Raw genomic sequence first — 14,310 nt, 5'->3', positions numbered from 1 at the left:
TTCCTGCTGTACCTTTTATAATGTTCATATGTAATATGACGCAGCCATTTGTAGCATTCCAATCTGCGCATATGGGTTATTACCGAAATCGCCCCTGACCGTCATTGGTAAGAATTTAGGTAAGAAAGATTAGCCAATTAGTCTTTTTTTACTTTTAAAGTAGAAACTAAACAGGATTTAACATTTAGTTTTGTAATTTTAACTATTGTTTTCACCTACTAGTTGTGGGGATTTTGAATAGTTTATACTCAAAGCCCCCATCGAACTGGCTAGCCTTTCACAGTATGGATTAGCCAACGGCAGCAGTCGCTACAAATCTTTTTATACCGATTACTATTTATATATTTTTTAAACTTTTAATTCAGACTCTTTCTATTCAACTTTAAATTTATATGTACTTTTTTAGCGCCTTTTTATGACATGTTCTAATATTCTGTTATTGTTTTGCATGCGCATATTTTTCTACTTTTGTAAAAAATCAACATTATAACGCGCACACACTCATACACTGTGTAATAAACTCTATAAAGTTCATATCGAGTTCTTAGGTTTTCGCGATTGTTAGACATAGGAAATAAAACTGTTTTTCCGGATTTAAATCGTCACCCACACCCGTCAAATCCAGTCAACCGTGACCATGAGACCTGAAAAGGGCCCGAAACGTCAGTTTGTTTGAAAAAACAAATATACGCGATTTAAATCCGGAAAAACAGTTTCATTTCCTATCTATAAAGTTCATTTTGTCTGGTGGTTGCTCACTCGTCGTTAACAGTTGATGTACATTCGAATAGTCTGCTACATCGATCGTCCATCGTTGATACCATCTCAGCTCTATATTGCCACTACTTTCAGAAAGTGAATCTCTAACTAGGTTCTACTTAAAGTTACTTCTAGATATTTAATCTAATTTATATTCTAAATTTTTTTTGTGCTTATTCTATATGTGTGGGTACGGTCAAGGGGGATTGCAGTAATACTATCCTCACGCAGGATTTGCAGATTGCATGTATTATACAGTGTCCTACGAAATTACTAATCAAATAACTTCTAGTTGGGCTTTGTGTACTAATGCTTGTGGTTGCAAAAAATACTTGCATGAATCTTGTTAAAATATTAAGTATGTACCTCGTGCACATTTATTTTGAAAACACATCTGATTACCAAAACATTCATTTTGTAACTTCACTAGGAACAACTACATTGTATTAACGGCTTAAAAGACCAATTAGAAACGTTGCAACAAATACAAAGAGACGCGGAGCAAAGATTTGAAGCAAAGTATGAAAACATGACCATTGAATTTACATCTAAAAATCAAGACTTAGACGAGGCTCTTGCGATGAAAAACTCCGAAATAATCGAAGCTCGTGACAAGCTAGCTATCTTACAAACTGAATTAGGAAACATTAAGCATAATTATGACGAGAAAATAAATAATAAAGACTCGGAAATAGCCAATCTACAGGATAAGATTAACGAATTAATTCAAAATAAAGACTTCACCGATAGTACTATTGATGGCTTAAAAGAAGAAAACAACAAGATTAAAATGGAAATAACTGAAGAGAAGAAGGAAAAAAGTAGATTGATACAAGCTTTGTCTGAAAAAGAGGCCGATATATCTAATTTAGGAAATTTAATCAAAGAACTCGAAGAAAACAATAAAAATCAAAATGAAATCTTGTTAGAAACGGAAAAATTAAAGAACCAAGAAATTTCAGAATTGCAATTTAAATTAGACTTAATTTCTGAAGAAAAAGGAAAAGAGATTGATAGATTACAATTGTTACTCCAAGAAAAAATTGAATTTGGTGATAAGCAGATGACAGAAGGACAAAGCTTATTAAATACCATATCTGAACTTCAAACTTCAATTAAAGACAAAAACAATGAAATCGAAGCATTGAAATCCTATCTTGATGCAGCCACCAGTACTTTAGAAAAACAAAAGTCAGATTTTGAATCACAATTAAAAGAAAATGAATACAACATCTCATTATTAAATGAGAAATTGCAAACTGTTACACATTTTAAAGACGAGATTATCACGGATTTGAAAGCATTAATTGCTGAAAAAGATGAACGAGTTATAGCGCTTAACATCGAAGTTAATAAATTATCTGGGGACGTAGCTAATCTTGAGGCAGAATTGAAAGAATCTCAAGCAGAGCTAGAAATAGGGAGAAATGAATTCCTAATCTTGAAAGAAGAGCATGAGGCTATAATTGCGAGAAACGAAACTGATACTGCTTTGAAAAATCAAGAAGTGAGAAGTCTCTATGATAAAATTAATGAATTACATCAAAAAAATGCAAAATTAGATGCAGAGAAGGAAAGATCTTCTATTGAATTTGCTTTAGAAAAAGAGGTTAGTTTTAATTGCGTGTTGTGTTGTCCTTTTACTACACACTAAATATTTCATTGAATGTGTTTCATAGGTGCTTGAAAACAAAATAAAGAAGTTAGAAGAAATACATGAGACGACTGTGTTTGAATACAATACGATTCAAAATGAAAAAACTGAAGTTGCCAGTAAACTTAATTCAGAGATTGAAAGCCTGAAATTGGAACATGAAAAATACACCGATGTAAAAGAAAAGGAAATCAAATCATTTATTGATAAAATACAAGATCTTGAAAACAATTACACTAATCAGATCTCTCAAAAAGAAGAACAAATTGTTCAGTCTGAGAGGTCAGTTGATGAACTAAACAGACAATTAGATGAATTGCAAACGTTGCGTGAGAAAGAGAAAGCCGATATGTTAGATGAGATGATGAACAAAGACAAAGCATTCCAGGTGAATACAGTGCCGTTTGAAAGTGGCTTTCAATACCTTGTCTTTAATGTCATTGTCAACATATAAATGTTTAAGGTGGAGGTGTTAAATGGTGGTAGTGACATGGTGATCGTAACAGCTCTTACTTATCTACACGTAGTTTATACGCATTTCATTTTACTTCAATCATTTATATTTTCGTTTTGTTGCTTGGCATTTTATGATTTTACTACAATTTGTACTGTGTTGTTTTACTATAGTAGTAACTTTGTACTTGCCCTTCAGTTTAATTTTGTTGTGAATTTATTTAGTAATTAAACTGAGACATATAAATACCTTCAAATTTGTTGTCACACTTTTTTTAGGATTTTTTCTTGGCCCTTTTTTCCACTTTTGTTTCAGCTGCTTATTTCTTCTAATTGCATGTTTTCTTTATTTCTTTTCCGACTTCTGGAATGCGCATGGCCTTCACTTTGGACTTGAAATTCCTGCTTTGGACTCTACCGTTTTCCTGGACTTCAACTTGATCTTACATGGTGGTATAGATGTTGCAAGTTAGGCTCGAGCAAACGGACAATAAAAGATTGAATGCAGAGTGTGAATTGCAGGATCTGCTGCAGCACAACCAAGTGCTGGAAGCTGATCTTGGTGTTCTTAGAAAACAGCTTGAAGACACACAGAAGATGTTGGAACAACGTAAGTTATACTAATTAATAGATAAGGCACTCGCATAGTATTGTTGGTTTTAGTACTCTTTATAACTGTACAACGAGTAAATTGAACAACTATTAAAGTAATGCTTTTTTAAAAATGTATTCAACACTTCTACTGTACGGTACGCTTAGAATTTTAAAATTGATTTGTTTTTTTATATAGAGAGTACAAAGCTGGTAACCTGCACCAGCAACGCAGCGTTAGAAGTAACAAACGAAGCTTTGGCTGCACTGGAGCGAAGTGACGTAAAGGACTCGAACCGCGTCGCTGCTGAACTTGCCGCCAAGGCGCTGGAAGATTTGGCTAAACAGATTGAGGTACGAAAATATTATTTCTTCAAAAAATTCTATAGTTTAGGATATCTACAGGCCTCTCAAAAAGTAGAAACTGTCATAATCAGAAGAGGTTAAATTGCTATAACACGGCAATACAACAGAAAGTCGTGGCCGTTCATCTTCAGGGTATATTGTCACGGTCATTTTTAATTAAAATTAGTTGTTTTTCTTTTGGTTTTTATAATTAACGGCAAATGGTTATTTGTTGTCAGGTAAAAGGCAACGAAGAGACACTGGCGCGTTCGGCGATGTTTGCAGCTCACAACACCGCCACATTATCTGCGTACGTCACTGAAGTCTGTAATACATCTACTGACATGGAACTTTCAGACAGTGAGTTTTTTATCGAGTCTTAGGTCTTAGGTTTTCGCGATTGTTACAAATTGGAAATGAAACTATTTTTCGGTATGTCTACAGGCATACCGCTTAATTGAGTCGGTTCCAGTGATGGTGCGGGAGGAGTGACAGTTTACGTAACAGTTATGTCGCGCTGCACACGGGGCAATTTCATCCAGATTTTTCTGACGATATTCAATAACACTTTGATTGAAAAAGTACCAAATGGCTTGTCTATTAATTTTAATTAAGATCAATGAAATAGTTTTTTTTAAATTATCGTGTCACATAACAACAATTGACTAATTTGGTAGGCACTTTTTTGAGTCAACTTGTTATTGAATATCGTCAGAAACTTCTTGTTGAAATTATCCTTGGTGCAGCACGACATACCTGTTACGTAAGCTGTCACATCTCCCGCATCACGCAGATACCTCAGGAACTGACTCAGTCAAGCAGTAGACCTGTAGTTAAAAGAGAGAAATAGTTACAACTGTTTGTAATGATTACTGGTTTAAGCCCTAATTTTACAGCAACTGGCTTTAAAATGTTCGCTGGTCGCCATTAAAACCTAACACGGTTCTAAATCTCCCTTACCAACTCTCAGTCAGCACTGTACAGACGTAATGAACTTTTTTATGGTAGAATATTGGAGGTCGAATACCTCCAATTCACCTAATGGAATGTAATGATGAAGTCGACGATGGAGCATGCACACCTAAATAATGCCTATTCACCATTGACTTACAATTATATAGACGTCGGGTCCGCGCTAAAAAGTGTCCGAACTTATAGGGCGTTAAAATCGTGTATAGAGCGTCATTCACGCTTTAGTCTTCGTTTGTTCGACTGACAGCGCGCTTGTCAATGATGCCGTATTGTGTAGTAAAACCTTGTAAAAATTACTCAACTAAAGTGAAAAAACAGGATGGTATATTATATTTTCAGTAAGTACTACATTGTGTTATCATAGTTATCATTTAAAAGTGTTATTTTATGCACTAGTATATATAGTATTTAATTTATATTTAAGTTAATCGTAAATATAAATTACAAAACCAATCAAAATAATCAAATAGCTAACTGTCTCTTTCCGACTCATAGCTTGCGTAAAAGACTGAACGAGACCCAACACGTCAATTCCAATTGTTTCAAACACAAGCGTTTAAAATATTTAGAACAAAAATTTCATAGAGTCGCTTTGATGCTAATGTTATTATTAAAATATTTTTTAATACATGTTAGTAATACTTTCAAATATTGTTGTACTCTTTCTACGGCTTGGGGTTACGAATCAGAAGACCGAAAATACATTTGCCCGAAATAACGTTTGCATGAATTTCCATAATCCCAAAAGTATTTGTTTAGGTTTTTTTTAGAATATTACAAAACAAACCTAAGCTAACTTAATCTTTTCTTTGTAATAAGCATCCAGAACTCCCTAAAGCATAACGGTTTTATTATGAATCGGTTTTCAGGATTATGAAAATTTTGCTTTCCCTAATGCGGGGCAATGTTGAGTGTGTGCGTTATTATAATTATTATTATTAATTAGTACCTAAGTGTTAGTGTAAGTATTTTGGAAAGCGTTTCTCTTGCGCAATCAATATCGCGCATTTTAATGTTGTAATTATCTCACAGCGGCAAATACCCTACTACCGTCATAGCCGTACTTTTTCATGCACAAGAAACATTTGCAAGAACTATGAGCAGTACGACTATGCCTGTTGACGGAATCAACCGTCATCAGTGATAAACCGTAATAATTTTATTGAATCAATATACGGCATATAGAAAAGTGGTGACGTTTTTGAGCGCAGTATATGTTTAGTACTATGCACGAACGGGTTAAGAAAATGGTTAGAAAAGAAAAGAAACCAGAGCTGATGCAAGCTTGATAAAAGACCATTATATTAAAGTTTTGGTATGTGATTACATCAATGAGTGAACTGTGCATAGAAAGGAGAGAATACAGGAATTTATCCAGTAAACATAGCTTGAACTTAAGGAGAAAGTGACAAGTATTAACAGAGAACATCTTTCACTGCTAAAATGCATTAAAAATCAAAAGTTGGATGAATGACAAAACATACCAACTTAAGAAACAAAGAAGGTAATTAAAGCCGACTGACACTGCAAATTAAATAGGATTTTTTTTAAAGTTTAAGCAATTTGTAGCTTTCACATGCAAATAATGCATAATAATACAAATAGTACAACCTTGATAGCCTAACGGCTTGCACTGTGGGCGCTGGATGAGAAGTTCCCGGGTTTGATACCAGTAGGATCAATTTAACAAATTAACTTTTCTAAATGGTTCTGGTCTTGGCATTCTATTGTGAGACAATAACCTGGTCTGAGACTAGGGAACTCTCTGTACATACTCCCCATGAGTATCAGAGCAACAGAATCCCAGAGCAGATCCAATTTACCAAAGTTCATTTCCCAAATTCGTTCTACCGGGAATCGAACCTGGGACCAAGAACGATGGAATTTATTTCCGGGCACAACTCAGAACACCCAGGCCAAAACAACTTTCGAAAAGTTCACATTTAGTTTTATAGTTGATTGAGCTGATTTTTTACGGTTTTTAAAAAAAATCTCGAATAACTAAAAAAGTCGGATACGAGAATTCTTGAAACTCAAGAAAAAAATATCAGACACCCTAGCTCGTAATTAATGGCATTGTATAAAATTCAACATTTACAAATAAAATTTATTTATAAATAATAAAGGCTACTCCATTATACCTGTGTTCAAGTACTTTTCACTAGAAGCTACATATGGTGCATTTTGGTAAGTTTCCAGTAGAAGCTAAATATGGTGTTTTTTTGCGCCTTTCAGTTGTTGCAAGCAAAATTAGACAGTACTGCGATGACATTACAATTTAAATTCAACGTTTTAGCTTTTTCATATTCCTTTACATGTCACTACGTTTAAATAGGTTGAATTGGGACATTTTTTTTCGTGGTTTTTGTATTAGACCAATCGTCCATTTATTTGTAAGTCAATGCTATTCACTCTCGCTTTGAAAAGGCCTAAGTTATAGCGTTCAAGGAAAAAGTCTGCAGACAAGGAACTCCATTCCATAGCCGTTTGCCGTAAAAATGTGGAACCATAACGCTTCGTCCGAATCGTTGGAATAACCACAACGTAGGAGTCGAACTCCAGCCTACGTCTAGTCTCGCGATGATAGAAAGATGAAGGCGAAATTGAATTATGCAATTCCATCGCACACTTTCCGTGATATATCCTGTAGCTCGCTTTTACGATGAGTTGCGGTGCTAAGCTATCATCGAAGTGTGATTTGACGTTTAGTATGCTATGAACAATAAACGGGTACTTCATTATGTGCAATTTATATTCTAGAACTAAACAACGAATGCCGAACAATGCTCACAGCGACGAAGCAATGTTTAGAGTCACTGAAGAATGGCACTATCCAAGGTTCCTCGTGCACTGAAGCGAGAGGGTACGTGAAGAGCCTTGCACAAGCAGCAGCGGCAGCGGATAGACTCAATAACGGAACGAGAACCGTCGATGATGAACTATCTGATATGGACAAAGCCATTGAAGAAGCCGCTAAACAGATAGAGGTTTGTCAAAAAAAAGAATTTTTCTTTACTTTATAAACTTAGTACGGGGATTATAATATCTATAATTTTCACGTAAATAAATTTAACCATTTTACTACAGGAAATGCTAGCTGCAAGTAAAGCAGGGGACTCCGGTGTCAAATTGGAAGTAAATGGTAATATCCTTGACGCTTGTACAACACTAATGGGCGCGGTGAAGATATTAGTCCAGGACGCGCGAAAGCTGCAGAACGAACTCGGCGACCCCAAAACGCGACAGAAGATGTACCGGCGCAACCCGCAATGGTCAGAAGGATTAATTTCTGCTGCGAAGGCTGTTGTGTTCGCAGCTAAATTGTTGGTGTGAGTATTTTTTTTTATTGAAGGGAAACAAACAGTCATAAAATAGGTAAGTGATACAAAAATATTGATTAGACCAATTAGAGCTGTAGTTCCACAAACATAAACAAGAATTTAGCAAGTAAGTACAGTTCAACTACATTCAAATACAACAACATAATACACTGGATAATAAAGTAACATCCCGAACATTAGGTACAGTGCACTGTTATACGCCAATTAAATAAAAAAAACAAATGAAATAATTACTTTCTTCTTAAAAGTATGTAACGATAACCAAAAATAATATCTTATTTAAGCTTTTATTATAGAAATCCAAAGAGCGCTTAAAGAAACAATTTTTGGCGTAGTTTGTTCTACTAAATTTGCATGAGAAGGTAGCTTTAGAACGCAGGGATGTGCAAGCTCTTTCAGTAATTTTTTTGTAATAATTCTGGTGAGTCGATGTAGTTATTTAAGGTTTATATAAACACATGAATCAATATAATTTCTTCTATTGCGCAGAGATGGAACCTTGAAAGTATTACAAGAGGATTTATAGTCAATATATTTAGTTGTAGTATAAGCAGAGATGTTTCATTTGTTTTGCACTCTTTCTAATGCATCATTGTGCATATTATAGCTAGGGTTCCAAATTACGCTTCCGAGCTAACACCTAGGTCCCTTGTTTGACTAAGCCGTTTGATAATGGTGCCATTTGAAATATAATTAAAAACTATGGAGTTATTTTTACAAGTGAAGGTAACCAATGGCATTTGGCAAGTAATTAGCAAACTGATGTTAGGATTAACAATCTTTACTAACTTTTCACGAGATAGACAGAAATGTAACTTTGTGTACATTATTAGACGGTACGACGGTTAGCGGCTATGACGAATCCACATTCAAAGTCAAATAATTTTCAATTATTTGAGTTTGAATTTAAGTTTGTTACATAGATAAGTAAATTATTGAAATCGTCATATTGATAAAACTCTACTACTTATGATATATGCCTTTTGTTCTTATACCATGTATTGCTTATACAGGGTAATTTGTGAAATACAAACAATCTCACAGGACTATATTACTAACGTCATAAACAATAACTTTTGATTCATGACTTTTAATAATTAATCAGATTTACTTTCGTACAAAAATAAAAATAGTTAAAGATCGCCCTAAACGGTGATAAATCTGTGCGGTAACAAAAGATAGCGCTAGCACACAAAAGGAGAACGCTTGCACGTTTCAACTTAGTGTCATACTACCACATACAGATCTAAAAAGAGTCAGATAGTACAACGAAAACTTGAAAATTTAGTTATATAAATTTATGTAAATTTATAATGTTTTGTAAAAAGTAATAGAAAAAAGTTGTTGTTCATAATGTTAGTAATATCTGTGGCTCTTAGTGAAAGAACCCAACTTCACAAGGAGACGCGAGAAACAGTGAAGCTTAATATGATATTAACCGTGAAGTGTTTTTCATGTTTGAAAAGTTGGGTTTTTACTTGTACCCCTTTTCACTAGAGCCACAGATATATTCCTGTCAGGTTGATAGTATTTTTCCATAGAGTATATAACCAGAAATAGAGACGAAATACATTCCGACGAAATACATTCCTGGTAACTCATCAGTCACTTATAAATATTAACTCTCGTTTGCACGAAATTACAAATTAGAAAGCTGAAATAGTACAGCGCCAACAATTGACCTGTGTGTACGGGCCGGGAGAAATATTTGTACGGCCTAAATTTATTTCTCTCGTGAGTTTGTAATTTGTCGTTGTCCATTGCACCCGCGACACAGGGTTTCTCTAGTACGGGGCTATGAGTGTGTACGCGTTATTATTATAACTGCTGTGCTGTGCTGTTCCATTCGGTGGTGTGGAGGAAAAACAGCAAAACATCTAATTGCAAAACAAACGGAATCAAATTTCATCGGTAATTAAATATGTAATTTTGCAATTTTCGTCCATTATAGCAAAGCTCAAGTTAACTGGACGATTTGAAATGAAACAATTGACGACACCCGTTAAATGTTTTTAATTCGGGCTGACCAATCCGAGCGCAGTGGTCACAGTCATGATATGGAAGAATAGTTTTCAAACAAATTAAATGATATTTCGTCTTTATTTCTGGTTATGGACTCGAAGTATTTTATAAATAAAATCAGTGTTTATATCGTTTGAAATTATATCAAATGTTGTTATACCAAGTGAAAATTATTTCTTGTTATATCTTTCACTCCACACCCCCTATTCATACAGATCGTCAGCCGATGAAGCAGTAGGCGCAACGGGTCGTGTAGAAGGCGTATCTGCGGCTGCGCACGAGGTAGCGGGCAGTACTGCGCAGCTTGTAGCTGCGTCTCGCGCGAGAGCCCCGCCGTCCTCGCCTGCGTTGGCACAGTTGACGCAGGCTTCGAGATCCGTCGCTGCTGCCACTGGAGCTGTCGTTGCTGCTGTTAGAGCCGGCTCAGCGTTGGTCAACGAACAAGGTGAGAATTATTATTGTATTATATATTTTTTCACTTTTTGGAAATTGGAAGCATTTAGCTTACGAATTTTGAGGATCCTAATTCAGCTAACGTGCAGTTTTAGACTAAAAATTCGCATGTCTCTAGTATAGTGATTAATTTTGAAAAGAATGTTTATTTTTTGTGTATGTGTATCTTTTGCATGCTTTTGCTTATCTGTATCGGGATTTTCCGACGTAGTATTACGTAAGTACAATTGTCTTGTGTGGTTGTACTAATTTTGTCTCTAAATTAAGCTAGTGGTTATGTACCAAATAGAGATGTGTGACGATGGCTTATCAATCGGCTACGGCAGCGTAATTGGCGTGGCGTATATTTTTTTGATGTTAAAACAACACTAAAACAGACACTGTAATTTATCATAATTGTGCGGAAATATATGTATACCATATTAAAAAAAAGAAGCTGATATTTCATTAAATAAAATAAATTTTCGTCACGCTGATTTTTCGCCGATCAAGTTCATCGCTGACGGCAAAGACGCGAGAAAAAATTTCCCGTAACAATATAAATCATATAATAATACTGATTGCCGATTTTGTAGAGGCTTATAATACATAATATTCAAGTATGAGTTTATCACTTACATGAAATATTGCAATGAACGCTTATGATATGTAAAAGTAAGCCAGTTGATAAGATAGTCTAGTGTTCCGACGAACATAATTTAAATGGCCTGGTGTTTACAAACAGAGGCGCTAGATACGTCAGCGCTGACGCTGACAGCGACGCGCCGATTGGAGATGGAGAGCAAAGTTCGGTCACTAGAGTTGGAAGTGGCGCTGGACGCGGAGCGCGCTCGGCTCGCCGCGCTGCGCAAGCGGCATTATCAACTCGCGCAAATGGAGGAGGTAAACTAAACCACTGTTACCTAACAGGGAGAGTAGAAACGAAACTATTTTCCGGATTTAAATCGCGTGTATTTGTGTTTTCAAACAAACAAATATACGCGGTTTAAATCCGGAAAAATAGTTTCTTTTCCTATCTGTAACAACAACGAAAACCTAAGAACTCCATAGGGAGAGTAGAAATCAACTGACCAGATGCTTACAAAAACGTGGTAAAAAACGTTATAAACTTCGTAATATAAAGAAAAGAAAAAATAATTATTGGATCACATTTCCTCATAACAAATATAAGTTTAATAACATTGGGATCCAAAACGGTCTCCACCCAGCATTTGCCGGGTTGTGCATGCAAAACAACCTGACGCGATATTCAGTTTAAAAGAACATGAAAATTCACCTGACTATTGGTGAATTTTATACACAGGGTATTGTTATACACTCTCGAGTGTATTACAATACTCTAGTCAGGAGTTTACAATAAATAATTTTAAACGTCATGCTAATTACTTATTAATTGTTACAGAATGGCAATTTGACCAACGGGAAATAATCTACGTCAAGCATAATAGAATTATCGATCAAAATGTTAGATGTTATAAACTTAATTGTTATATACTATTTTGTCAACATAATTATAACGCAAAGACACTACAGTTAAGATTTTCGGCGAAAGTTACCCTCTAAATTGTGTATCACACTCGAACATTTTGTTATAATTTATAGTAACGAATCATTCTAAAGCACGCATTTATTTTTAAAGCGTTACGCTTCAAACAACGAATATATATTGATTTTCAATTTTAATAAACTTGATGTAAGGTCAGTGTGGATTTTTACAATGTGTAACAGAATACGTCTTCTGTCTGTGAAGGCTCAATTTAGAGACATACACCATAATATTTAATTCGCAGGTAAAAGTAAATTATCGTTGATTTTGAAGGGCTTACATTGTAATTATACTTAGGGAACATCTACTGCATGCTTTTTATTAAATATTTAGTTTAATACAAAATCGTTGGGTGCAAGAATCTGTTGTCCTTGAAATCTTCCTTTAAGGTACTTTTACCTGCTTGTTGGCATCCATTCAACATGATCACAATTTTAATATTCTAACATCATATTGTAACACGAAGATTGGCTAGCACTATGTCGCATAACCTCATTCCTCTACACACATACACAATACTGCGGGAAGCGTTTATGCGACAACGGTCTATGTAAATTAATTTGTGCGTGTTTCTAAATCGGAACTAATGTACGTTTCCCTTTTAACAGAAAGTACTAAGTAACATTTAGGAAGTGTTGATCACTTCCTAAATGTTACTTAGAAGATGATAAAAGGAAATAGTTAAAAAAATAGTTAGTAGTATTCGATGTTCTAAATATATTCTAAATTACTTATATATATTTAATGTAAAGGTCAGTGTTTAGAGGATATCAATAGTAATTTGTCCGTAAATTGCGTTTTGAAATGTGTGTTTAGAAATTTATAGTCGTACGTATTGTTAAGATGAAAAAATGATATGTGAACACAGGTCAATCATAAAACACTAACTGTTTTAATTTGTAAAACACAATTGAGTTCATTGTATTTTGCAGATTGAAATATAAAAAAATCTCCTATATTATGACAACTTTCTCATAATATATTTCATTTTGCAAATTTTCACGCAATTGGGCGAGGTTAGTGGACTCCAAACCAATGTCGAAGTTAATTATTATATTTATCTCCGGCCGTTGCTGTGTTCCCTTGTCAAAATTATATTGAACTAAGAATGACATAAAAGCATTGATAGCTTTAATAAATGTGAGACTAAAGTGAAAAATGGTGAATTATCGATATACCTTTATGTATAGAAATATATAATGATAAATGTAAACCCTAGACATTGTTACATCATTTTATATGATTTACAGTAGGGCTGCCAACAGACAACGAACATTCCGATGTGAGAATGTCAGTAATCCCTTGTTAATAACGGTAGTGAATGGGACTTAACACCGACACGTCGTATTCAGTCTTCGGTACCTCAACCTACAGTGATAGTTGTCGCGTAAAATATTTGACACTTTAGGAAAAAAGGGCGTAAAGTCTCATTACATTAAAAATGAGTTGTCGATGTAGTTGGTTTAAATGTTCGTCCTTTTATGAGCTGTCTACTGAAACTTTTGTATTCCGCCAAAAATGTAGATAAATGTATACATGTATTATACATATGTATATATTGTTGTTTGCTATATATATTAAATTAAGTTTTAAATAATAAAAGATATCCCAAATGTTGATAAGTTTTTGTTTTAGCGTCGTAAATTTTGTTGTTAGCCTTTACGCCCCTTCTAAAAGTAACATTTTGTATACAAATGTAGAAGCACCATTATTCCCACTATTTCAGTTGTGTTGACAAAACTACTGGTATTTTTTTCCTATTTGTTCTGTTAATAAATAGACAGTTTTCTTCACAGACCTACTGAGAATTTTCTATCTTGTTCTTAGAAGCACGAAGATACGATAGAGTCTGGTCTCACTCACTGGTATCGATCAACTATGCGAAGTTAATAATGCCCTTAATTTTAGATATTTTTTGGTGTGTAGATCTCTTTTGAAGAGAATTTTTATCACAATTGGTAACAAATTTACTGTGGAAAAATAATCTGTCTGTAGGTAGCCCTAATTATAATTCTAAGGAAAATAAATTATTTTGCCAGATTTGTAATTATTGTAAGCATCACATGCGTGTTTATTATTATGCTTATGCTCTTCATAAGCATGAGCCATTGTGATTTTTGTATACTTATCCTTTTGGATTTAAATTAACCTAGTTGGGTATGTTTCATTTGTAA

General features: G+C 34.5%; 1 protein-coding gene across 4 annotated transcripts in view; it reads left to right on the top strand.

Annotated features, from left to right (window-relative positions):
• LOC113235682 (huntingtin-interacting protein 1) overlaps positions 1–12,725 on the top strand; it is a 64,371-nt gene extending 51,646 nt beyond the window's left edge. For 2 of the 4 annotated variants that reach the window (XM_026471524.1, XM_026471525.1), the window contains 8 exons: positions 3,326–3,476; positions 3,657–3,811; positions 4,042–4,162; positions 7,535–7,761; positions 7,862–8,103; positions 10,353–10,582; positions 11,315–11,472; positions 11,993–12,725. In XM_026471524.1, the coding sequence (XP_026327309.1) occupies positions 3,326–3,476; positions 3,657–3,811; positions 4,042–4,162; positions 7,535–7,761; positions 7,862–8,103; positions 10,353–10,582; positions 11,315–11,472; positions 11,993–12,019 (1,311 nt within the window). In that variant the 3' untranslated portion in view covers positions 12,020–12,725. The remainder of the gene's footprint in view (positions 1–3,325; positions 3,477–3,656; positions 3,812–4,041; positions 4,163–7,534; positions 7,762–7,861; positions 8,104–10,352; positions 10,583–11,314; positions 11,473–11,992) is intronic. The other 2 variants (XM_026471528.1, XM_026471527.1) reach the window with 2 other exon arrangements.
• The last annotated feature ends 1,585 nt before the right edge of the window (positions 12,726–14,310 follow it).

This window comes from Hyposmocoma kahamanoa, unplaced genomic scaffold (assembly GCF_003589595.1).
Source record: "Hyposmocoma kahamanoa isolate Upper Pololo Valley unplaced genomic scaffold, ASM358959v1 88, whole genome shotgun sequence".
Taxonomy (NCBI): domain Eukaryota; kingdom Metazoa; phylum Arthropoda; class Insecta; order Lepidoptera; family Cosmopterigidae; genus Hyposmocoma; species Hyposmocoma kahamanoa.
Note: the sequence above shows the minus strand (reverse complement) of the source record. Positions and strands in the feature narration are given on the sequence as shown.